Source organism: Erithacus rubecula, assembly GCF_903797595.1.
Source record: "Erithacus rubecula genome assembly, chromosome: 26".
Lineage (NCBI taxonomy): Eukaryota > Metazoa > Chordata > Aves > Passeriformes > Muscicapidae > Erithacus > Erithacus rubecula.
Window position 1 is genome coordinate 4,181,611 of NC_136678.1, and position 25,503 is coordinate 4,207,113.

General features: G+C 53.3%; 1 protein-coding gene across 1 annotated transcript; it reads left to right on the top strand.

The window, feature by feature from the left end:
• Positions 1-290: 290 nt before the first annotated feature.
• Positions 291-7,525, top strand: OPTC (opticin; the record flags this gene model as incomplete). The annotated part of the gene is made up of 6 exons (XM_079327441.1): positions 291-509; positions 1,572-1,710; positions 3,256-3,414; positions 4,942-5,144; positions 6,723-6,818; positions 7,263-7,525. The coding sequence occupies 6 exons, from the start codon at positions 291-293 to the stop codon at positions 7,431-7,433; spliced, it is 987 nt and encodes a 328-aa protein (XP_079183567.1). The 3' UTR covers positions 7,434-7,525.
• Between the last annotated feature and the right edge of the window lie 17,978 nt (positions 7,526-25,503).

Here is a 25,503-nt window from a genome sequence, read left to right on the forward strand (position 1 = left end):
TGGGGTTAATTGTGCAATTATAGCTTCAGGTTATGAAGTCTCAGCCCCCTGGCTTGCCCCCTTTTCCTCAGTGTTATTTATGATTCTTGGGTACTGGGTGTCCTTGATTCTCCAGTTGGGAAGGAATTGTTTTCTCACTCCCCTGTGATCAGAACTTACACCTCACATGGAGTTTCAGACTTACACACCAACTGAAAAGCATCAAATCTAAATCCCAGAGCATCACATCCAGCTCCTGGTGACCATTCCAGGCCCCATCCCTCGGTGTGCTGACCCTGGCCAGGCTCAGGATGTGTCCCCTGGGCTGGCTTGTGGCCAGCCTGTGCTTGGGGACACTCTGGGCTGTCCCAGCCAAGGAGAGGAGGAAGGTGGAGAAACCCAAGACTGACCTGACCCTCTATGAAAACCTGGATTTGGAAAACTATGACCTGACCGTGGATAACTACGGGGACATCCTGGACCTGAGCAACTACGAGGAGCTCTACGACTATGGGGACCTTGTCCCGAAGGTGAGGGGGACACGGGGACACAGAGGGGACAGGGGGACACAGCAGAGCCCCTGGTGCATCCCAGGATGGGGGTTTGGTGCCAGGGATGGATGTGGCACCGCAGGAGGAGCAGCTCTGGCAGCTCTCCCGGAGCTGGGGGAGGTTTTACAGGAGCCAAAGCTCTGCCAGCTCTTTGTGCCCTGCCAGCGCCTGGATGGGAGGATTCCTTCATCCCTCGGGGATTCCTTCAGTCCTCGGGGATTCATTTATCCCTCGGGGATTCCTTCAGTCCTCGGGGATTCATTCATCCCTCGGGGATTCCTTCATCCCTTGGGGATTCCTTCATCCCTCGGGGGTTCCTTCAGTCCTTGGGGATTCCTTCAGTCCTCGGGGATTCCTTCAGTCCTCGGGGATTCCTTCATCCCTTGGGGATTCCTTCATCCCTCGGGGATTCCTTCAGCCCTCGGAGATTCCTTCATCCCTCGGGGATTCCTTCATCCTTCGGGGATTTCTTCATCCTTTGGGGATTCCTTCATCCCCCAGAAATTCCTTCATCCCTCAGAGGTCCCTTCATCTTTCTGTGATTCCTTCATCTTTCTGTGATTCCTTCATCCCTCAGGGATTCCTTCATCCCTCAGAGATTCCTCCATCTCTCAGGAATTCCTTCATCCCTCGGGGGTTCCTCCATCCCTCAGGAATTCCTTCATCCCTCAGGAATTCCTTCATCCCTCAGGAATTCCTTTATCCCTTGGGGATTCCTTCATCCCTCTAGAATTTCTTCATCCTTTGGGGATTCTTTTATCTCCCAGGGATTCCTTCATCCTTCAGGAATTCCTTCATCCTTCAGGAATTCCTTCATCCTTCAGGAATTCCTTCATCCCTCAAAGGTCCCTTCATCTTTCTGGGATTCCTTCATCCCTCAGAGATTCCTTCATCCCTCAGGAATTCCTTCATCCCTCGAGTTGAGGAGGGTTTCCCTGCCGATCCTGGAGAGTTTTCCAAGAAGGAATTAATGTCCCCAACCCAGTGCCACCCACCCCGGAGGGGACAGTGCCCCTCCCTCACACCCAGCTGTGCTTGCAGATCGAGGTTGGCACCTTGGCTCCTCGCCCCAAGGACCCCAAAACCCTCCCGGAGCTGGGTGAAACCACGGCTGGAACCCCAAAAGTGCCACCCCCGGGCGGTGCTGGCCCCGTGCCCCCAGCGCCCATCCCCGGGCAGGGTGAGTTGTGCATCCCCGCCTCGCGGGGGTGGAGATTTTGGGGGGAAAAAAAAAGGGAATTCTTGTGCTGCCAGCAGCTCTTTGCAGGGTTTTGGGGTTGAGTCTGCAGAGAGAGAAATTTCAGGGAAAAAAAATGAACTCCAGCACAGCAGCGACGCTTTAATGAGCAGAGACTTTGCGACGGTGGCAATTAGATTAGCGACAATTAAAATCCTGGAGCGAGGATAAATATCTTTAATTCCTTTTCTGTCACTCCAGACCGGGACAAATTAAGTGGGAGGCGAAAGGAAATTGGTGCTGAGCTGATTTGAAGCCCCCTGAAGGGATGGGAACCTCGGGATGGAGCTGGGGGAGAGGAGGGGGCTCGGTTTTACCCCTCCTGCCCCCCGTACTGGGGCTTTTGGGGCAGCTGGGACCGATTTTTTCTTGATTTTCGGGGTACCTGGGACTGATTTTTCTTGTTTTTTGGGGCAGCTGGGACCAATTTTTCTTGCTTTTTGGGGACCTGGGACCGATTTTACTTGATGCAAAATAATTCTGCTTCCTCCAGTGGGAAAATTCAGGAGTCCAGGAGAGTTTTGGGTGTAAAACCTGAATTTGGGAGCTTTAATTTTCCGTTTATTTCCTGCAGGAGGGATTTGATCCTGGGTTCGATTTATGGGCAGGATTTTTTGGGGTGGGAATTTCTGGCCCTTCCCTGGGTGGCTCTGGGGCTGGGACAGCTCTGGGTGTCACCAACTCTGTGTCCCCAGGGTGTGGGAAGGGTGGGAAAACCCTGCTGCTGTTCTGGGGTATTTTTTGGGGGTCCGGGGGCTGTGACATCCCTGGGTATCACAGATCCATGTCCCCACAGAGTGGGCACATCCTTCTGCTGTTCTGGGGTATTTTATGGGGTCAGGGGGCTGTGACATCCCTGGGTGTCATAGATCCATGTCCCCACAGCAGGGTGGGTAGATCCCACTGCTCTGGGATATTTTATGGGGTCAGGGAGCTGTGACAGCTCTGGTATCATGGATTCTGTGTCCCCACAGTGTGGGCATGTCCCTGTGCTGTTCTGGGGTATTTTATGGGGTCAGGGTGCTGTGACATCCCTGGGTGTCATAGATCTGTGTCTCCTCAGAAGGGTGGGTAGATCCTTCTGTTTTGGGATATTTTATGGGGTCAGGGTACTGTGACATCCCTGGGTGTCACAGCTCCATCTCCCCAGAGCAGAGTGGGTAGATCCCACTGTTTTTGGGGTATTTTATGGGGTCAGGGTGCTGTGACATCCCTGGGTGTCACAGCTCCATCTCCCCAGAACAGAGTGGGTAGATCCCACTGTTTTGGGATATTTTATGGGGTCAGGGTGCTGTGACATCCCTGGGTGTCACAGCTCCATCTCCCCAGAACAGAGTGGGTAGATCTCACTGTTTTGGGATATTTTATGGGGTCAGGGTGCTGTGACATCCCTGGGTGTCACAGCTCCACCTCCCCAGAGCAGAGTGGGTAGATCCCACTGTTCTGGACTATTTTATGGGGTCAGCCTGTCTCTCCACCCCACCGCAGCCCTGCCCTGCTGCCTGCTGTGCCTGTGCCTCGGCTCCTCCGTGTACTGCGACGACGCCGAGCTGGAGCAGCTGCCGGCGCTGCCCCCGCACACCGAGTACCTGTACGGCCGCTTCAACCGCCTCGGAGCCCTGCGGGCCCGGGACTTCGCCGGCCTCGGTGCGCTGGGAGCCGGAACCAGGGAGGAAAAACCCGGGAAAAACGCGGGAATAGTGGGAGCACCGAACCCCGGGAGAAAAACCCCGGGAATGGTGGGGGCACCGAAACCAGAGAGGAAAAAACCCCGGGAATAGTGGGAGCACCGAACCCCGGGAATAGTGGGGGCACCGAATACACAAAGAGAAACCCCGGGAATAGTGAGGGCATCGAACCTCGGGAGAAAAACTCCGGGAAAAACGCTGGAATGGTGGGAGCACCGAACCCCGGGAGAAAAACCCCGGGAATAGTGGGGGCACCGAATCCACAGAGAAAAACCCCGGGAATAGTGGGGGCACCGAACCCAGAGAGAAAAAACCCGAGAAAACCCCGGGAATGGTGGGGACACTGAATCCACAGAGAGAAACCCCGGGGAAACGCGGGAATAGATGGGGGCACCGAACCCCGGGAGGAAAATCCCCGGGAATAGTGGGGGCACCGAATCCACAGAGAAAAACCCCGGGAATAGTGGGGGCACCGAAACCAGAGAGGAAAAAACCCCGGGAATAGTGAGGACACCGAACCCAGGGAGAAAAACCCCGGGAATAGTGAGGACACCGAACCCAGGGAGGAAAAACCCCGGGAATAGTGAGGACACCGAACCCAGGGAGAAAAACCCCGGGAATAGTGGGGGCACCGAACCCAGGGAGAAAAACCCCGGGAATAGTGAGGACACCGAACCCAGAGAGAAAAACCCCGGGAATAGTGGGGGCACCGAACCCAGAGAGAAAAACCCCGGGAATAGTGAGGGCACCGAACCTCGGGAGGAAAACGCCGGGAAAAACGCGGGAATGGGAAAGTTAAAATTAACGGGAAAGTTTTCTTGGGAGCATCCCAGTGGTGATGGGCACAGACGGAATTGAATTGCTATGGTTTCATGAGGTTGGTTAATTAGGATATTTAACAGGTATATTTGGGATTTTTGCAGTCTTAAAAGGTTCAAGAATTGGGATTTTTAACGGGTGTATTTGGTTTTTTTTTCCATTTTATAAGGTTGATTATTTAGGATATTTAACAGGTGTATTTGGGACTTTTACATTTTTGTAAGGTTAATGAATTACGATATTTAACGGGTATATTTGGGATTTCTGTAGTTTGATAACATTGATTATTTAGGATATTCCTCAGGTGTATTTGGGATTTCTGCAGTTTCATAAAGTAAATGAATTGGGATGTTTAACAGGTATATTAGGGATTTCCACCATTTTATAAGGTTGATTATTTAGGATATTTAACAGGTACATTCGGATTTCCACGTTTTTATAGGACTAATGATTTCGGGTACTTAACAGCTATGTTTGGGATTTCTACAGTTTTATAAGGTTGATTATTTAGGATATTTAACGGGGTACATTTGAATCTCCACTTTTTAAAGAACTTCAAATCCGAGGTTTTGTATCACCACCATTACAGGAAAAAACCCGCAAAATCTAGATTAGAAATGAATAGAATAAACCCAGCTGGTTTTACCCCTCTCTCTCCTCCTCTCAGAGAAGCTGAAGCGCATCGACCTGAGCAGCAATTCCATCTCCCGGGTGGAGGCGGACGCGTTCCGGCTGCTGCCGCGCCTGCAGGAGCTGCTGCTGCCCCACAACCTGCTGGGGGCGCTGCCCGAGCTGCCCCCCAGCCTGCGCCGCCTGGACGCCAGCGGCAACCGCATCCCCAGCGCCGGGCTGCGCCCCGAGGCGTTCCGAGTGTGTGCGCGACCCCCGGGGGGTTTGGGGGGCGGCGGTGGGATGGGGAGGGTTGGTTATGGGGGGAGGTTTGGGGGGGGGTTAGGTATGGGGGAGTTAGTTTGGGGGGCGGGGGTGGGATGGGGGGGTTGGTTATAGGGGGTAGGTTGAGGGGGGGGTTGGGTTTGGGGGAGTTAGTTTGGGGGGCGGGGGTGGGATGGCGGGGTGGTTATGGGGGTAGGATTAGGGGGGGTTGGGTTTGGGGGGGTAAGTTTGGGGGGGGCGGGGGTGGGATGGCGGGTTGGTTATGGGGGTAGGATTAGGGGGGGGTTGGGTTTGGGGGGTCAGTTTGGGAGGTGGGGGTGCGAATAGCGGGGTTGGTTATAGGGGGTAGGATTGGGGGGGGTTAGGTATGAGGGAGTCAGTTTGGGGGGCGGGGGTGGGATGGCGGGGGTTGGTTATAGGGGGTAGGTTTAGGGGGGGTTGGGTTTGGGGGAGTTAGTTTGGGGGGCGGGGGTGGTTATGGGGGTAGGATTGGGGGGTTAGGTTTGGGGGGTCAGTTTGGGAGGTGGGGGTGGGAATAGCGGGGGTTGGTTATAGGGGGTAGGTTTAGGGGGGTTGGGTTTGGGGGGTCAGTTTGGGGGGGCGGGGGTGGGAATAGGGGGGGTTGGTTATGGGGGGTTTGGGGGGTTCAGGTTTGAGGGGGTCATTGGTTCAGCTCTAGAGATTTTGTGTCTATTTGGGTTTGTCTTTAGGAGGTTCATCTTTAGGGGATTCATCTCTAGGGGTTCATTCGTTCATCACTATTGGGGTTCATCTCTAGGGGTTTGTCTCTTTTGGGGTTCATCTCTATTGGGATTCATCTCTAGGGGGTTTATCTCTAGATTCATCTCTAAGGGCTTTGTCTCTTTTGGGGTTCATCTCTAGGGGGTTTGTCTCTATTGGGGTTCGTCTCTAAGGCCTTTGACTCTGTTGGGGTCCATCTCTAAGGGCTTTGTCTCTATTGGGGGTTCATCTTTAGGGGGTTCATTGGTTCATGTCTTGGGGTTCATGTCTATTGGAGTTCATCTTTAGGAGGTTCATCTTTAGGGGATTTGTCTCTAGGGGGTTCATTGGTTCATCTCTTGGGATTCATGTCTAGGGGGCTTGTCTCTACTGAGGTTCACCTCTAGGGGGTTCATCTCTATTGGGATTCATCTCTAGAGGTTCATCTCTACTGGGATTCATCTCTGGAGGGTTCATCTCTATTGGTATTCATCTCTAAGACCTCTGCCTCTATTTGGGTTCATCTTTAGGGGGATTCATGTCTGGAGGTTCATTGGTTCATCTCTGGGGATTCGTCTCTACTGGGCTTTCATCTCTATTTGGGTTCATCTTCAGGAGGTTCATCTTTAGGAGATTCATCTCTATTGGGATTCATTGGTTCATCTCTAGGGGGTTTGTCTCTCTTGGGGTTCCTCTCTAGGGGGTTTCTCTCTATTTGGTTTCATCTTTAGGGGGTTCATCTCTAGAGGGTTCATTGATTCATCTCTAGGGGGTTTGTCTCTATTTGAGGTTGGGGTTCATCTCTAGGGGTTCACCTCTGTCCTGTCCCTGCAGGACCTGAAGCAGCTGCAGTTCCTGCATCTCTCTGATAACCAGCTGGATTTCATCCCGGTGCCCCTCCCCGAGAGCCTGCGCTCGCTGCACCTCCAGGTGGGATGGGAGCCTGGCAGAGTCCCCCGAGTCCTCCTTCTCCTTCTCCTTCTCCTTCTCCTTCTCCTTCTCCTTCTCCTTCTCCTTCTCCTTCTCCTTCTCCTTCTCCTTCTCCTTCTCCTTCTCCTTCTCCTTCTCCTTCTCCTTCTCCTTCTCCTTCTCCTTCTCCTTCTCCTTCTCCTTCTCCTTCTCCTTCTCCTTCTCCTTCTCCTCCTCCTCCTCTTGTCCTGGTCCTGATCCTGGTCTTTGTCCTTTCCCTTTCCCTTTCCCTTTCCCTTTCCCTTTCCCTTTCCCTTTCCCTTTCCCTTTCCCTTTCCCTTTCCCTTTCCCTTTCCCTTTCCCTTTCCCTTTCCCTTTCCCTTTCCCTTTCCCTTTCCCTTTCCCTGCTCCTCCTCTCCCTGTCCCTCCCACCCTGACTCGGTTTTGCCCTTCCCATCCCTCCAGAACAACAATATCCGGACGATGCACGAGGACACGTTCTGTGACAGTCAGGACCAAGGCCAGATCCGCCGGGCGCTCGAGGACATCCGCCTGGACGGGAACCCCATCAACCTCAGCCTCTTCCCCAACGCCTTCTTCTGCCTGCCCCGCCTGCCCACCGGCAGCTTCTCCTGAGCCCCCGAGCTGGGGATGCAGGGAAATGTTCCCAGATTCCATCCCTGACCTGCTGCTCCCTGGAAAATGTGGTTAAACTGGAGAAAAATGTGGTTAAAGTGGAGAAAAATGTGGTTAAAGTGGAGGTATTTCACCCTCAGTGTGAGCTCAGTGCTGGAGCAAAAGCAGCAGGGAGGAATGAAATAAAAATAAAATAAAGATTTTTTTTTTAAATGCATTCAGAGTCTTATTCTGGACAGTCCCAGCCCAGCCCAGCAGCTTTGCTGGAATTTGCAAAGATGGGATTTCCCTGTGTCCCGTTTCTGGGAGTTGTCCTGGCTCAGGGTGGGATCTCCAGCACCCCTGGGTGAGAGGGCATCCATGGGTTTGGGATGGTATCCATGGATTTGGGATGGTCCCTATGGATTTCAGATGGTCTCCATGGATTTGGGAGGGAATCCACGGGTTTGGGACAGTCTCCATGGTTTTGGGATGGTATCCATGGATTTGAGATGGTATCCCTGTATTTGGGAGGGAATCCATGGATTTACTTGGGAGGGTGTCCATGGATTTGACATGGTATCCAGGGGTTTGGGATGATATCCATGGATTTGGGACAGTATCCATAGATTTGGGATGGCATCCAAGGATTTAGGATGGTATTCATGGTTTTGGGATGGTCTTCACGGATTTAGGATGGTATCACTGGATTTGGGAGGGCATCCATGGATTTGGGTGTTATCCGTGGATGTTATCCATGGATTTGGGATGGTATCCATGGATTTAGGACAGTATCCATGGATTTAGGATGGTATCCATGGATTTGGGATGGTCTCCATGGATTTGGGATGGTCTCCATGGATTTGGGATGGCATCCATGGATTTTGGATGGTATCCCTCGCATTTAGGACAGTATACCTGAGTTTTGGACATTATCTATGCATTCGGGATGGCATCCACGATTTGGGACAGTATCCCTGGGTTTGGAACTGCAGAGAAACCCGGAGATCCCGGGGTCCAGCATCCCGCAGGATCAGCAGGAGGATCCCGGGGCGGAGCTGAAATCCGGGACGCTCCCGGCTCGGGCAGAGCAGGAGCCGCCCGGCGCTGCGGGGAATTTTGATGCCATGCACTCATCCCTTGTATTTTTATCCCCATGTAACGAACACCGCGAGGGGATGACACATCCCCGGAGAATCCAGAGCCCTGAGTTGGAAGCACGGAGCTCAGCCCACATCCCCAGAGCCCGGGGAGGGATCCGGAGGCGGCTGGAGAAAATCTGGGAAGAGGATGCAGCTCCTCATCCCTGCAGCCCCGTGGCCACCTCCCCTCGCCCCTTTTCTGTCCAAAACCCACTTCGGGTGTGGATTGTTGACCCAAAATCCTTGGGAAATGGGAGTTTGGAGTTGTTTGATCTCGAATTCCAGGATTGGGTGTCGCTGTTGTCGTGTCAGCCTTGAGGCAGCTCTGCTCACGGATCCGCTGTCCCCGCATCCTCCTCCATCCCCATCCACCCTTCCAACACCTTCCCACCAGCCTTCATCCCGCTGATCCCATGGGATGGAGCCCCCAAACCCAAATCCAGCCCCAGCTCTGCCTCTCCAGAGCTCTGGAAAATGTGGGAACCCCCCCAACCCACCAGCGGGGCACCCCAAAGCCACCAAGGCAAGAGAACGCCCCTAAATCTCAACTCTGCTGCGGCAAATCCCCCTCAGAGCGACTCATTTCTGTCGGAAAAGTTGGAATTTCTGCAAATCGGGCTCCAGCAGGATGGAATTAGCCGGATTTTCTCGACCGGGTCCTTCGCGTTTGTCCCGCTAGAGGGCAAAGGCAGAGTGTGGGGAATGCCGGCCCGGGTTTGGGAATGCCCCGGGATCGGGAACAGCCCGGGAATTATCGGGGAAAGGGTTCAGAGGAGCTGCAGGAACCTGGGCTGAGGCAGGAGGGTGAGGACAGGGCAGGGATGGCTCCAGGATTGACAGAAATCCCAAATTTCCGAGAGCAGGGAGGGGCTCTGGAGGGCTCTGTTGGGGCAGAGTTGGGATTCAGGGTTTGTGTCAGCCTTGAGTGGTTTTGGGGTCACTGTCACCAGGGAGGAGGGACCAGGATGGGGCAAGAGGGGTCCTGGAGGGTTTTTTTGGGGGGGCTGTTTTTTGGGGCTCGGTTATTGATTATTGGGGCAGTTCCTGATCGTGTCTTCTCTGGGAAGGGCCACCCCTCTTGGGGACTGTCCCCAGCGCTCCTGGAGCAGCGGGATGCTGTCCCGGAGCAGCCGGGAGGGGGGGGCACAGAGCCCCCCCTGCATCCCTGTGCTCCCCTCCATCCCTCCTCCCTCGCCCGGGGAGCATTTCCATGCGGAATTCCTGGCTCTGCCTCCCTCCTCCCCGCTGGCTGAGCCGCTCAAGGTCACCTTCCCTCGGATTGTCACGTATTGATCGCCCGGCTCTGCCAGCGCCGCCGAGCCCCCCCCAGCGCCGCATCCTGCAGCTCTCGGCTGCTCCAGATGGGCCCCCTCCCCCTCCTCCTCCCCCTCCTCCTCCTCCTGCTCTTCCTCCTCTTCTTTCTCCTCCTCCTCCATCCCTCCCTTCCCGCTCCGCTCCCAGCCCAGACACCAAAACACAGACGGGGAACTCGCCACATTTTTCCAGCCCTGGGGAGCGCGACCTGTGTGACACCCCCGGGGACCCTGTGTGACACCCTTGGGGACCCTGTGTGACACCCCTGGGGACTCTGTGTGACACCCCTGGGGACCCTGTGTGACACCCCTGGGAACCCTGTGTGACACCCTTGGGGACTCTCTGTATGACACCCCTGGGGGCTCTGTGTGACACCCCTGGGGACTCTCTGTGTGACACCCCTGGGGACTCTCTGTGTGACACCCCTGGGGGCTCTGTGTGACACCCCTGGGGACCCTGTGTGACACCCCTGGGAACCCTGTGTGACACCCTTGGGGACTCTCTGTGTGACACCCCTGGGGGCTCTGTGTGACACCCCTGGGGACTCTCTGTGTGACACCCCTGGGGACCCTGTGTGACACCCCTGGGGACTCTCTGTGTGACACCCCTGGGGGCTCTGTGTGACACCCCTGGGGATTCTGTGTGACACCCCTGGGGACTCTCTGTGTGACACCCCAGGGACTCTGTGTGACACCCCCGGGGACTCTGTGACACCCCTGGGGACTCTCTGTGTGACACCCCTGGGGGCTCCGTGTGACACCCCCGGGGACCCTGTGTGACACCCCTGGGGACTCTGTGTGACACCCCTGGGGACTCTCTGTGTGACACCCCAGGGACTCTGTGTGACACCCCTGGGGACTCTCTGTGTGTCCAGGAGTTCCCTCCATCCTCTCCTGCCCGATCTCCAAGTCCCACATTCCCAATTCTCTCTCCCTGCTCCTCACCCAAATTTCCTCTCCCTTTTCCCCCTCCAGGTGTCCTTTGGCCACCTCGAGCCATCCCCTGGTGTCCCTTTGTCCCAGGACTGTAAACAGGGAGTGAGGATGGAATTTTCATCCTCCTGGAACCTGAAAAATCTGGGAAGATCCCCAAGAATGACCAAAATCTCATTTCCCTGCCTCAACCCCAATGGGCTCCTCTGGGGTCATTAATTCCTTCCTGGAATTAATTGATTATTCTGATTATTAATGGTGCTGCTCCAATTCCAGAGTTTCCCCCTTTTTTTTTTTTTTTTTTCAGGATGCTGGGATTGATTAGGTGGAGCTGGGGATGAAAGGGCCGATCATGAATTATCCCTGAGGTGCCGACAGCTCTGGGGTCCCTCCAGGGAAACTCAACAATGGGAATGAGAACGGGATGGGGGGAGCAGCCTGAGCTTTTCTTCTCCCCATTTTCCACTTGGCCACTGGAAAAACAAAAACAAAAACACCCCCAAAAATTAAAAAAAAAAAAAAAAAAAAAAAAAAAAAAACCGAGAAAAAAAAAGGAGGATGGAAAAACTCAGCAAACACATTTCTTGTTTTTTGATTTTTCTCACATTCCCCTTCCCCCTCGAATAGTGTAAAAATAATCTGAAGAAATTCAGATTTCTCCACCTCAGCCCCCTCCCTGCAGCACTCCCAAGGGATTGGGGGTTCCTGCAGCATCCCGGGGCTTTCCTGGATTTTTCTGGGATCGGGATCCCGTGCCCTGAGCGGCTCCAGGCTGCGAGATGTGACCTCCACTTCTATTTTTAGCCGCGACGCGTTAGGTGCTGTCAGCAGGAGCCGCCTGGGAAAGGCTCCGGGAGGGAAGCGAGAATTCCCGGGAAGGGGAGCCCGGGATGAACACGGGAACAGCCCCGGGAACGGCTCCCAGGGGCTGGTTTGGGGTTCGGGGGGTTCGGGGGGTCTGGGGAGGGGTGGAGGATGCCCAGCAGTGGGGGGTGGTGGCAGTGTCACCTCCTGAGGGGTGACAAGGTGGCTCCCCAAAATTGGGAATGTTCTCCCATCCTGCTGGGCTCCCAACCCAAAGGATCCTGGATCCTGGAAAAGGGAAATTTTCCCCAGCCCCTGGGGATGGGAATGGGAATGGGAATGGGAATGGGAATGGGAATGGGGATGGGAATGGGGATGGGAATGGGGATGGGGAATGGGAATGGGAATGGGAATGGGGATGGGAATGGGAATTGGGAATGGGAATGGGATGGGGATGAGAATGGGAATGGGGATGGGGATGGGGATGGGAATGGGGATGGGGATGGGAATGGGGAAATGACAAATGGGGAATGGGGAATAGAGAATGGGGAATGAGCATTCCACCACTTTATTTCATCTTCAAATTGGAAAATTTGGCTTTGAATCCTTAATTAACATGAATTTGGGAATGCTGCCCCTGCATAGGAGAGGGGTTGAGATTCATGGGTATTCTTTATCCCACCCTAAAACACACACAAAAAAAAGGTGAAAATTGAGATTATGAGGGGAAATTCTCACTCTGGCCCATCCCAAATTTTTCCTGCAGGGATTGAGAGTGACAGGGACAGGAGGGAGGGGAGCTCCAGATCCATAAAGAGAGGGGAAAAAAAATTATAATTAATTTTTAGAGGTTGGAATAGAAAATTAAATTGTTTATTTCTGGGAAATTTTACTAAAAACCTCACCATATTTATGGAAAATAAATCACATTTATTTCAACAGATTTCTGCTTCCAAATGGGTTTGGGGTTTTTTTACAGGGAAGGAAAAGTTCCCAAAGTGTCAGAAGATCCCAGGAAGTCTCTTCCCTGCTGAATCCATTCCTCTGCTCCTGAAATTGTTTTTTCAAATTGCAAAATCTCCTTGGAAGGGGCTGAAATCCCAAAATTCTGCTGGGAAAGGGATCCCAGGCAGGCCAGGATTAACTCCTTCCATGCTGGGCTCTGGGATTTTCCAGTAAATCCGTTTTTTCATTCCTTTCTTTTCCAGGAGAGTTTTTAATCCCATCCTATAAATTCCATCCCATGGGTCCCATAGATCCCATAAATCCCATCCCATAAATCCATTAAATCCCATCCCATGGATCTCATCCCATAGATCCCATCCCATTCCATAAATCGCATAAATCGCATAAATCGCATAAATCCCATAAATCCCATAAATCCCATCCCATCCCATCCCATCCCATTCCATAAATCCCATAAATCCCATAAATCCCATCCCATTCCACCCCATAAATCCCATAAATCCCATAAATTCCATAAATCCCACCCATAAATCCCATAAATCCCATGAATCCCATAAATTCCATAAATCCCATAAATCCCATCCCACCCCATGGATCTCATCCCATAGATCCCATCTCATAAATCCCATAAATCCCATAAATCCCATGAATCCCATAAATCCCATAAATCCCATAAATCCCATAAATCCCATCCCATAAATCCCATAAATCCCATAAATCCCATCCCATGGATCCCATCCCATAAATCCCATAAATCCCATAAATCCCATAAATCCCATGAATCCCATAAATCCCATAAATCCCATAAATCCCATCCCACCCCATGGATCTCATCCCATAGATCCCATCTCATAAATCCCATAAATCCCATAAATCCCATAAATCCCATCCCATCCTACCCCATCCCATCCCATCAATCCATTAAATCCCATCCCATCCCATCCCATCCCATCCCATAAATCCCATAAATCCCATCCCACCCCATGGATCTCATCCCATAGATCCCATCTCATAAATCCCATAAATCCCATAAATCCCATGAATCCCATCCCATGGATCCCATCCCATAAATCCCATAAATCCCATAAATCCCATAAATCCCATAAATCCCATAAATCCCATCCCATGGATCCCATCCCATAAATCCCATAAATCCCATAAATCCCATAAATCCCATAAATCCCATCCCAAACCCTTTTTCCCCAAATTCCCTTCAGTATTTTCATCCTCATTCTTTCTGAATCCCCTTTTATTTTTATAATTTATTTTCTTTTTTTTCCCCAGGGATTTCACTCCTGCTTTTCCCCCTTCGACCTCCTTTCAAAATCACTTTTCTGAGAACTTTGCCACCAAAAAAAAAAAAGAAAATAAAATAAAAAATAAAGGGAAAAGCAGAACCATCCCCTTTTTCCAAAGCTGCTCTGGCTCTTTTTCCAGTCACAAGGGTGAGATGGAGCAAAATTTTCCATCCCCAGCAGGGACAGAGAGAAAAGGAGAAAAAAATAAAAATAAAAAGTTTAAACTTCACAAAATCAGCAAAAAAAGTGGTTTTCACTGTGGTTTTTTTTGGGGAAAAAAAAATAAAATTAAAACTAAAAAAAGTTTTAAAAAAATTTAAAAAATCCCAAACCTCCCTTCCCCTCTCCCAGACAATTCCCAGGTGGAATTTTATTTTTATTATTTTTATTTTAATTTTAATTTTCTTTTTCTTTTTTTAATTCTTTTTCTTTTTTATATATATATTTTTTTTTTTTTTTTGGGGAGTGTTTGCTCTTGGAGCTGCTCCCAGCCCTGCTGCAGGGACATCCTTAAAAGGGGTGACAGGGACAGAGGTGGCAATTCCCCAAAAAAATTCCCTCCCAAAATTCAAACCCAGAGCAGAGATGTCCCCAAATTATTTATAAATTCTGTAAGTCCTGCAATGGAGCGGGAAATAAGGGAAAATAAGGGAAAAAGGGGGATAAAATAAGGGAAAAGGGGAGTAAAATAAGGAAAAAAAAAAAGGGAATTAAATAAGGAAAAAAAGGAAAAAAATAAGGGAAAAAAGGGGATAAAATAAGGAAAAAAGGGGAATGAAATAAGGGAAAATGAGAATAAAATAAGGGAAAATGAGAATAAAATAAGGGAAAAAGGGGAATAAAATAAGGAAAAAAAGGGGAAAGAAATAAGGTAAAATGAGAATAAAATAAGGGAAAAAGGGGAATAAAATAAGGGAAAATGGGAATAAAATAAGGGAAAATGAGAATAAAATAAGGAAAAAGGGGGAATAAAATAAGGGAAAATGGGAATAAAATAGGGGAAAAAAAGGGAATGAAATAAGGGGAAAAATGAGAATAAAATAAGGAAAAAAGGGGAATAAAATAAGGAAAGATGATAATAAAATAGGGGAAAAAAGGGAATGAAATAAGGGGAAAAATGAGAATAAAATAAGGAAAAAAGGGGAATAAAATAAGGAAGAAAAAAAATTAAAAAGAGGAATAAAATAAGGGGGAAAAGGGAATGAGGGAAGGTTTTCCCGCATCCAGAGTTGATTCTGTGCTGCGGGATGGTGAAATGTCCCTTCCCTGCCAATCCCCCCGGGTTATTTTGGGATTTTTTTTGCCACGGTGTCCCCGCCTGTCCCCCCTGCCGCCCCCAGCCCGTTCCTGAACTTCCATCAGCTCCGGGAAGCAGCTCCATAAATCACCAGGGAGCCGGGAAATTAAAATCGTTAGGGTGATAAATGGGGTTTATTTCGATTTTTAAGGAGTGGGATCATGGGAAAGAGCAGGGAGGGGGAGGGGCTGGGTTCTCCTTTTGGGAAAAATTGTGGGATAAAGGTGGTGGGGTGAGAGAGGGGGGAATGCTGAGGGTTCCTTGCAGGCATGGAGGGTTTCCAGGGGGTTTTGGGGTGCTGCACTGCTCGGGGTGTTTCTGGGAATGGGATGGTCCAAATCTGCAAGGGATTGATGTCCTTGGATCCAGGGGGGTGATTATCCACCGACCTTGGCAGTGCCAGCAGCACCCAAACCCTGCAGCACCCAAATCCCATCGGATCCAAATCCTGCAGAGCCCAAATCCCATAGGATCCAAACCCTGCAGCGCCCAAATCCCATAGGATACAAATCCTGCAGCACCCAAATTCTGCAGCACCCAAATCCTGCAGAACCCAAATCCCATAGGATCCAAATCCTGCAGCACCCAAATTCCACAGGATCCAAACCCTGCAGCACCCAAATCCCATAGGATCCAAATCCTGCAGAGCCCAAATCCCATAGGATACAAATTCTGCAGCACCCAAATCCCATAGGATACAAATCCTGCAGCACTCGAATCCCATAGGATACAAATTCTGCAGAAACCAAATCCTGCAGCACCCAAATCCCATAGGATCCAAACCCTGCAGCACCCAAATCCCACAGGATCCAAACCCTGCAGCACCCAAATCCTGCAGCACTCAAATCCACAGGATCCAAATCCTGCAGAGCCCAAATTCCACAGGATCCAAATCCTGCAGAGCCCAAATTCCACAGGAACCAAACCCTGCAGAGCTCAAATCCTGCATTATCCAAATCCTGCAGCACACAAATAGCACAGGATCCACATCCTGCAGAACCCAAATCCTGAAGAACCCAAATCCTGAAGAACCCAAATCCTGCAGAATCCACATCCCACCACACCTGCATCTCACAAGACCCATCCTGTTGCATCCAAAATCCTGCAACACCCAAATCCCTCAGTTCCAACATCCCAACAATTCCTGCATCCCACAGCACCCAAATCCACAGCACCCAAACCCCACAGAACCCAAATCCTACAGCACCAACATCCCAACAATTCCTGCATCCCACAGCACCAAACCCCAGAGAACCCAAATCCTACAGCACCCAAATCCCAACAATTCCTAAACCCCACAGCACCTGCGTCCCTCAGCACCCAAATCCCAACAATTCCTGCATCCCACAGCATCCAAATCCACAGCACCCAAACACCACAGAACCCAAATCCTGCAGCACCCAAATCCCAACAATTCCTAAACCCCACAGCACCCAAACACCACAGAACCCAAATCCACAGCACCCAAATCCCAACAATTCCTAAACCCCACAGCATCTGCGTCCCTCAGCACCCAAATCCCAACAATTCCTGCATCCCACAGCACCCAAACCCCAGAGAACCCAAATCCCGCAGCCCCTCAGCCCCCGCCCGGCCCCGCAGCGGCTCCCTGAGCCCAGGGCAGCTCTGCCTGGAGCGGCTCCAGGATTTGGCCCCGGGGTCTCGGGAAGGGATCCTGCAGCAATAAATCATCGCTGCCCCGAGGCACGGGGCATTTCCTGGGATTAATGACCGGCTCCGGGAGGAGTTGCTGATTTGGGATGAGGCCAAAAATCCCATTTACCCCACCCGGTGCTGAGCCCCTGCTCACTCTTCGTGCCAAGGTCAGCAGCACCTCCTCCAGCCAATTTTTAAAATTATTATTAGTAGGAATAATAATCAAGTGTTGGAAGTGGATTTTCACTCCCACCACGGCAATGCGGAGAGAGGTGGGGATGGACACCCCTGGTATTAAAAATGGAAATGGGAAGAGCATCCCTGTCCCCCCAGGAGCCTTTTCCCGGCTCTCCCGGGGACAGGAGCGTGTTGGGGACATTCCTTGGCCTCTCCTGGAATTGATGTGACACTCTGGAATTGCCGGGAAGGGACGGGACAGGGAAAACCCGGTCGGGAGCGGAGCGGGATGCGGGCCCTGGGCGATTCTCCCGATGGAAGTTTGGGGGTTGCCGTGGCAACGGGAGAGCCGGGAGAATCCTCGGATTTCCTTTTTTCCAGGGGAAGAAAGTTTTGTGCTGGATGGAGCGGCGCGGTGGGATCAGAGCCCTGGGATGCGGTGGGATCAGAACCGTGAGATGGTCTGGGAATGTAGGAACACCCCCATGGGATGGACTGGGAATGCGGGAACAGAGCCCTGGGATGAACTGGGAATGCAGGAACAGCCCCGTGGGATGCGGTGGGATCAGTTCCGTGGGATGCACTGGGAATTCGGTGGGGTCAGAGCCCTGGGATGAGCTGAGAATGCAGAAGCAGACCCGTGGGATGCGCTGGGAATTCGGGATCAGCCCCGTGGGATGCGCTGGGAATTCGGGATCAGCCCCATGGGATGCGCTGGGAATTCGGGATCAGCCCCGTGGGATGCGCTGGGAATTTGGGATCAGCCCCATGGGATGCGCTGGGATCAGTCCCGTGGGATGCGCTGGAAATTCGGGATCAGCCCCGTGGGATGCGCTGGAAATTCGGGATCAGCCCCGTGGGATGCGCTGGGAATTTGGGATCAGCCCCGTGGGATGCGCTGGGAATTCGGGATCAGCCCCATGGGATGCGCTGGAAATTCAGAATCAGCCCCGTGGGATGCGCTGGAAATTCGGGATCAGCCCCATGGGATGCGCTGGAAATTCAGAATCAGCCCCGTGGGATGCGCTGGAAATTCGGGATCAGCCCCGTGGGATGCGCTGGGATCAGTCCCGTGGGATGCGCTGGAAATTCGGGATCAGCCCCGTGGGATGCGCTGGGATCAGAGCCCTGGAATGCACTGGGAATGCAGAAACAGCCCCGTGGGAAGCTCAGCCTCTGCTGCTGCCGCTCCCACGCGTGTTCAGGGACACAAAACCACCCAAACACCGGGAAAATTCCAACCCAAACCCATCCCGAGCAGCTCCGTTCCTGAAGATATTTCCCTCTCGCTGGCTCTGCCCAGGATTCCCAGCCGGGCACGTCCGTGCTCCACGTGGCCACCGTGTCCCCCTGTGCCACCCCGCCCTTCCCCGCTGAATTATTGAAATCTTGAGCGTCAGCCACAAATATTTAATCCCTGCTTCATCAAAAATTTACCCTGGTTGGAGCTGCTGGTGACAGAGATGTGTGACAGGGCTGGGCAGGGCCGGCGGGGGGGGACAGCCAGGACAGAGGGAATAAAAGATCGGGAATTTGGGATGTCCTGGGGATGGGACCCTCCTTGCTGAGCACACAGGGTCAAAGGGCACCCGAGTGTGGCAGTGCCACCAAGTGCTGCTCAGGGTCCCCAGCTGCTCTGTCCCCTCACCCCGGGGAGGGCACAGCCACCCCACTGAATTCCCAATCCCATATTCCGGCCCCAAAGCCATCCCATGGCCCTGCAGGACCTGTTGGTGGCCGGGCTGGGTGTGACCCCAAAACCAGCCTGTTTCAAAAACTGCCTGTGCCTTCTGTTACCCCAAAACCAGCCCGTCCTCACTACCACCCAAAAATCCGGCCTGTCCCCATTGTCACTCCAAATATGGCCTGTGCCCACTGTCACTCAAATCTAGTCTGTCGCCAGTGCCATCCCAAAAACAGCCTGTCCCCTCTGTTATCCCAAAAATCTGCCTGTCCTGTCACCCCAAATCCCCTGTCCCCACTGCCACCCCAAACCCAGGGCTGGGGATGGTCTCCAGGACAGCCCGCCGGGCGGGCGGAGGGGACAGCGCGGTGACCCGAGGCCAGCACAGCGAGGGCAGCGGTGGCAGCAGCCGATAAAAGCCACAACCCTGCCCTAATTAGCGGGGTTTGTGTGAGGAGGTGTCACCCCCCAGGATAAGGGAGAAGCTGCTGGGAGCGGGGGAATCCCGGCTGGGGGTTGAGGTGGCACCCGGGACCCGCGGTGACAAAGCCACCTCCTGCTTGGGAGTCCCCAGGCAGCGCTGCCCTTCTCTGGGGGGCGCAGACTGTTAATTATCGCTAATTAACCCTCATCTGCATTCAGGGCTGTCCCCAGCCCGTCCTTCCCTCGTTGGGGTGGGCACCGGAGGTGAATTCATGGGCTGGGTTTGGGCACATCCCAAAATCCGGGATTTGCCGGGATCTCTCCCCGCCCGGCCCGAGGTGAGAGCCGGGCTGGAAAGGAGCCGGGAGAGCGGCACCTCGGCCAGCAGGTTCGCTCCCCTTATGGAAAGGCATTTGGGATGTGTTTATTCCTGTCGGAGCCCTTGGCCCGTGGCGGGGAGCGGGATTAATCCGGGAAGAGCCGGCGCCTCCTGCCAAATTCCCCCGGGAGGCACAAGGGGCTGGATTTGGGGGGCTCCGGGAGGCGGGGGGGAGCCGGGGGGGCCCGTTGGAGGAGGGGGATGATGGGTGGGTGTTCCTCCTCCTCTCAGGGATCCCAGGAGAAGAAAACACAGGAGGGAATTAAAGCAAAGAGAAATCCCCGCAATCACTTTGGGCACTAAAGCGGAGTTTTGGGACAGATTCTGTCCCAGCCTGGCTGCTCTTCAATCAGGGCACGGTCACAGCCGGGCTGGGCGAGCTCCGGAGCTCCAGGGAGGCAGGAATTGGGAGAGGATGTCCTTAAAGCCGCATTCCCAGCGGGATCTCCTGGGGGGACACACGAGTGACACCCGAGCGGGGCACGGAGCGCCACTGGAAACCTGTCCCTGTCCCGGGGACACCGCTGGTGGCAAGGCAGGCTCATGTCGCGATAGCCCCGGGGCTGGCGGTGGCGTCGGGCTGAGTCCGTTAATTATCCCAACGCATGATTATCATTGATGGTGAATACACTGGCAATTATCACATTCACAATTATCGCCGTGGGTACGTGACAATGACAGCCACCAGCGGTTCACGGGGACATTGGCACCGTCCTGGTGGCCCTGGCACCCTGGGCATCCAGCGCTGCCCTCTCCTGCCAGCTGTGCCCAGCTGTGCCCATTATCCATGGATTTCCTGGCGTTTATCCCAAAGGGATTCACACCCACAGAAATAAGGGGTTTTTAGGGCATTTCTCCCTCTCCCGGGTTATCCTCACCCTCCTCAGGCGGGCAGGAACCACGGAAATCCCTCCTTGGGATCAGCCCCGAGAATTCAGGGGCGGCCTGCAAACCTCACCTGCCCCAGGGAATTTTCTGACCACACCAGCCCGGCTGGAAAAATCCCAATATTGCTGGGAAAACGCAATTTTGTGAGGACAGCGCAGAAATCCGTGCCCTCCAGGATCGGGGCGCTGTCACAGAGCCCATCCCTGGAGCCGCACCAGTCCCCGGGAGAACTGGGACCAGTTGGCCGAGCCCAGAGTGAGTCACGGCGGCCCAGCCGCCATCCAGCCATAAACATTCCGGCTTAGGAGCCGCGTCCCAGTTTTTCCCGTGCTGTTTGCATTGATCTGCCTCCCAGGCTCTGCTTTGCTCCAGTTTTTAATGTAATTTCACCAGCCATTAGCCCAGAACGCAGCTCTGCCCCTCCCTCACTTCGCAGTGTTTTTTTTTTTTTTTTCCCTCTAATTTTTCCACTAACTTTTTTCCTACATTTCCCCCCCACTAAATATCTCTATTTGAGATTGCCTTGGTTTTTTGGGACCTCAGCAAGACCTGACAATACGGCGGGAGCCCAGTCTGCCCAAAACAGCCCAATTATGGCCAAACTGCTGCCAAAAAAAGCCCCGAGAGCCTCCCTGACCTTCTGGAAACTGTTCCAAACCCCCGGGAATGACCCTGCACTTCACCCAGATGATTTCACCGGTGATTTCCTGGGGGGTCTGGGTGTATGTGGAGGGTTATTTTTATTTTTATTTTTTTTCCACGCTGAGGGAAAATGAAAATGCTGAGGCACAGAAAGACTCTCACTTCCCTAAATCCTAATTATAGCACGCAGCGCTCTCGGGCTCAGCGGGTGCCCCGAGCCTCGTGCAGGCTGCGGGGGTGGGAAACTGAGGCACAGGGGCGCTGAGATGGATTTAAGGAGGTTTGGGAAAGTGTTGAGCACCTCTTGAGTCTGCTCGGAGGGTGATGGGGAATAAATATTCCCTGTCCTTCCCCCGAGCGGATTTCTTAGGTTTGCACAGCACACAGGGCACCAAAAAAAAAAAAAAAAAAAAAAAAAAAAAAAAAAAAAAATCGTGGAGAAAATGGGGAAAACGGGATCGTGCTGCCCCAAAGGCTCCTGGAGAGGAATCAGAGCCGCCCGTTCCAATTCCAGCCGCGGCTCCCTGGAGGCTCGGAGCGGGCAGGCGGGGACACGGGGCGAGCGGGGACACCGGAGCCGTGTCACGCCAAGCGCCACCCCTGGGGCCGCCAGCGCCCCGAGCAGCGGCTCCGCAGCAGCGCCAGAGCCGCGAAAAAAATGCCCAAAATCCCGCTTGTCCCAAAGCCAAGTTTCCGCTGGAAGCCACCAGCTGTCCCCCGGCCAGGTACAGCGACTTGGCCGCGGGTTTGGACGCTCCCCTCGTTAGTTACAAGCTGATTAATTACCCTGCTGCCTCCTCTCCCAAACAGATCTGCGTATCCAGGCGCTAATGAACAAGTCCAGCTATTAATTGCAGGGGTGAGTCCACTCCTAATTAGGAGCAGATTTGGGGAATGAGCGCTGGGAGAGCTGCCGGTGCCTCTGCGCCAGGATTCCAACCTGGGGGGTTTTTAGTGACTAATTGAGGAGTTGATTAAGCCGGAGCGGAGCTGGAGATGTGGCCGAGGGGTTCGTGTCAACATCTGGCTGGGAATTGGGATGGATCCAGCCGGGATCCAGCCCTGATCCGGGATCCAGCCGGGATCCAGCCCTGCTGGGAGAGCTTGTGCAGCCGGGACAGGAGGTGTGAAGCTGTGTGGAGTTGCGGGGTGCCCAGTTCTTCTGGGGAGCTCCAGCGAGGCTTTCCATGAGCAGGAAGCTTTTCACAGCTGCTTCCAAATTCCCAAAATACGCTTCCATATCTGAGATTTCCACGGCGCTATCAGAGTGTCACCTGGAGGGGGGACAGCGCTGAACCTTTTGGATGTTTGGGTGCTCCAGGCTGGGCTCTGCCTGTCCCCTTGGGCAGCAGCTTTGTCTCTGCTGCTCCTGGCTGTCCCTGACAAATCCCAAAGAACTGACAAATCCCAAAGAAAAGGGGGGTGCTGTTCCTGGATCTTCCTGACAAATCCCCAATAAAGGGGGGATGCTGTTCCTGACAAATCCCAAATAAAAGGGGGATGCCGTATCCATGTCCCCTCCCTGTCCCCTCCCCGTCCTGGCCAGGCTGGGCCCAGCCCCGTGTCACGCTGGGCTCTGTTTAGGGCTGTTCCCCCTTTGCTGGGGATTCCCAATGGAGCTGGGAACGGGAATTTCCTGCTTTTCCCTGTGGATCTCCCCTGCTCGGAGCAGCCCCGCGCTGTACCGGTGCCAGAGGTGATGATGGGTCAGTCAGGGCTGGGGGAGCAGCTGGAAATTTAAAAAAAAAACAACACCCGAACACCGTGGAGAGGAAAGGGCCAGAGAGCGGCTGAGTTTCCATCAGCGCTGGGACACTGGAAAATCTGAGTGGGGAGCGGGAGGGAAGGAGCGAACTTCTGCTTCCTGAGAGAGAGGGAGGGAGGAGGGAGCGGCTCCGGGAGGGCTGAGAGCGCTGCCCCCCTCGGGCTCTGCCCCAGCCTCCCCTTCCCTCCAAAAACACCAAAAACGCAGCAGGAAGGAGAATCCGGCTCCGCTGGACACGGGGGGGCAAAAACAGCTGATGTGTCCGTGGGATGGACATTGGTGTGTCCGTGGGATGGACATTAGTGTGTCCACAGGATGGACATTGGTGTGCCCTCGGGATGGACATTGGTGTGTCTGTGGGATGGACATTAGTGTGTCCACGGGATGGACATTGGTGTGCCCTCGGGATGGACATTGGTGTGTCTGTGGGATGGACATTGGTGTGTCCACGGGATGGACATTGGTGTGTCCGAATGGACATTGGTGTGTCCGTGGGATGGACATTGGTGTGTCCGAATGGACATTGGTGTGTCCATGGGATGGACATTGGTGTGTCCGTGGGATGGACATTGGTGTGTCCATGGGATGGACATTGGTGTGTCCACAGATGGACACTGATGGACTCAGGTTTGGCTCTGGGACACACCTGGACAGGGGTTTGGATTGGGGACACACCTGGACTCAGGTTTGCATCCCTCCCTCCAACACCCACCCTGGATCCCCACCCCCTCAGGACCCCAATCCTGCCTCCCCTCACCCCCTGGGCTGCCCCCTCCCCTTCTCGGCCTTTGGGGACGGATCCTCCCTCCCCTCCTGCCCTTCCTTGGTTGGTTTGTTTCTTGTTTTTTGGTTTTTGTTTTTTTTTCCCGGAACTCAGCTCGTCCATCGCCATCCTTTACGGATGAGATGTGTCATTCCTGACCCGGGTTCACCGCCCGCTGCCAGCGCAGCCCGTGGCCCTCATTAGTTTAATTGCTGCTGGGGAGGCCGAGCCGTGCCAAACGCGGGGCTCCCGGTGCTTCATCACCGCTGGCACGGGGAAAAAAAATAAAAATAAAAATAAATAAAAGAGAGAAAAGAGCTCGGTGTCACCGGAATGAAGGGCAGGTTCGCACGTCAGAGCCGGGAGCTGGATCGGCTGTCTCAGCACTCAGCGGGGACAGGAGCTGCTGGCGTCACCGCTGATGTGCGACACAGGCAGCGAAGGAGGGAGGGAGGGAGGGAGGGACAGCGGTGCCAGAGCCGCAGCGCCGACCCTCCGCCCATCCCGGCGCTTCCTGCAGCTCCACGTGCCCCCCAAATCCCAGATTCAGCCAGGCTGGAGGATCCCCCCGAGCTGTGTCCGGTCCCCACGTTGTCACCCTGAGTGTCACGTCCCGGCCTTTCTCTGACACCTCCGGGGATGGGGATTCCAGAGCTCCCTGTGCAGGAAAAATTCTGCGGGGAAAATCCTACAGGGAAAATCTTGCAGGGAAAATCCTACAGAGAAAAATCCTGCAGGAAAAATCCTGCAGGAAAAATCCTGCGGGAGAAATCCTGCAGGGAGAAATCCTACAGGGAAAATCCTAAAGGGAAAATCCTACAGGGAAAATCCTACAGAGAAAAATCCTGCAGGAAAAGTCCTGCAGGGAAAATCCTGCAGGGAAAATCCTGCAGGGAGAAATCCTGAGGAAAAATCCTGCAGGAAAAATCCTGCAGGAAAAATCCTGCAGGGAAAATCCTGCAGGGAGAAATCCTACAGGGAAAATCCTAAAGGGAAAATCCTACAGGGAAAATCCTACAGAGAAAAATCCTGCAGGAAAAATCCTGCAGGGAAAATCCTGCAGGGAAAATCCTGCAGGGAGAAATCCTGCAGGAAAAATCCTACAGGGGAAATCCTACAGAGAAAAATCCTACAGGGAAAATCCTGCAGGGAAAATCCTGCAGGGAGAAATCCTACAGGGAAAATCCTGCCCTCAGCTTGGTTGGGGGGGGGGGGTGACAGTGGCTGTGTCCCAAATCTCCAGCTCTGCCAGGTGTCCCCTGCCCTGGCTGCTTCCCAGTGAATTCCCATCTCTTTATTCCCATCCCTTTATTCCATCCCTTTATTCCATCCCTTTTCCCAGCTCTCCTTCCCTCCTGCTGCCCTGAGCTCTCTCTCCTCTCCCTCTCTCCCTCTTGTGACTCATTTCTCTCTCACCAGGAGAAATTCTCAGATTTTTAAAGAAACCCTGGGAGGGTTTTGTACCTGCAGAGGAACCATGGAGCTTTTCCAGGCTGGATATGGGAATGGGAGGAGGGATGGAGGGATGGATGGATGGATGGATGGATGGATGGATGGATGGATGGATGGATGGATGGATGATGGATGGATGGATGGATGGATGGATGGATGGATGGATGGATGGATGGATGGATGGATGGATGGATGGATGGATGGAGGGATGGATGATGGATGGATGATGGATGGATGATGGATGGATGGATGATGGATGGATGGATGGATGGATGGATGGATGGATGGATGGATGGATGGATTGGATGATGGATGGATGATGGATGGATGGATGATGGATGGATGATGGATGGATGGATGGATGATGGATGGATGATGGATGGATTGATGATGGATGGATGATGGATGGATTGATGATGGATGATGGATGATGGATGGATGGATGGATGGATGGATGGATGGATGGATGGATGGATGGATGATGGATGGATGGATGGATGGATGGATGG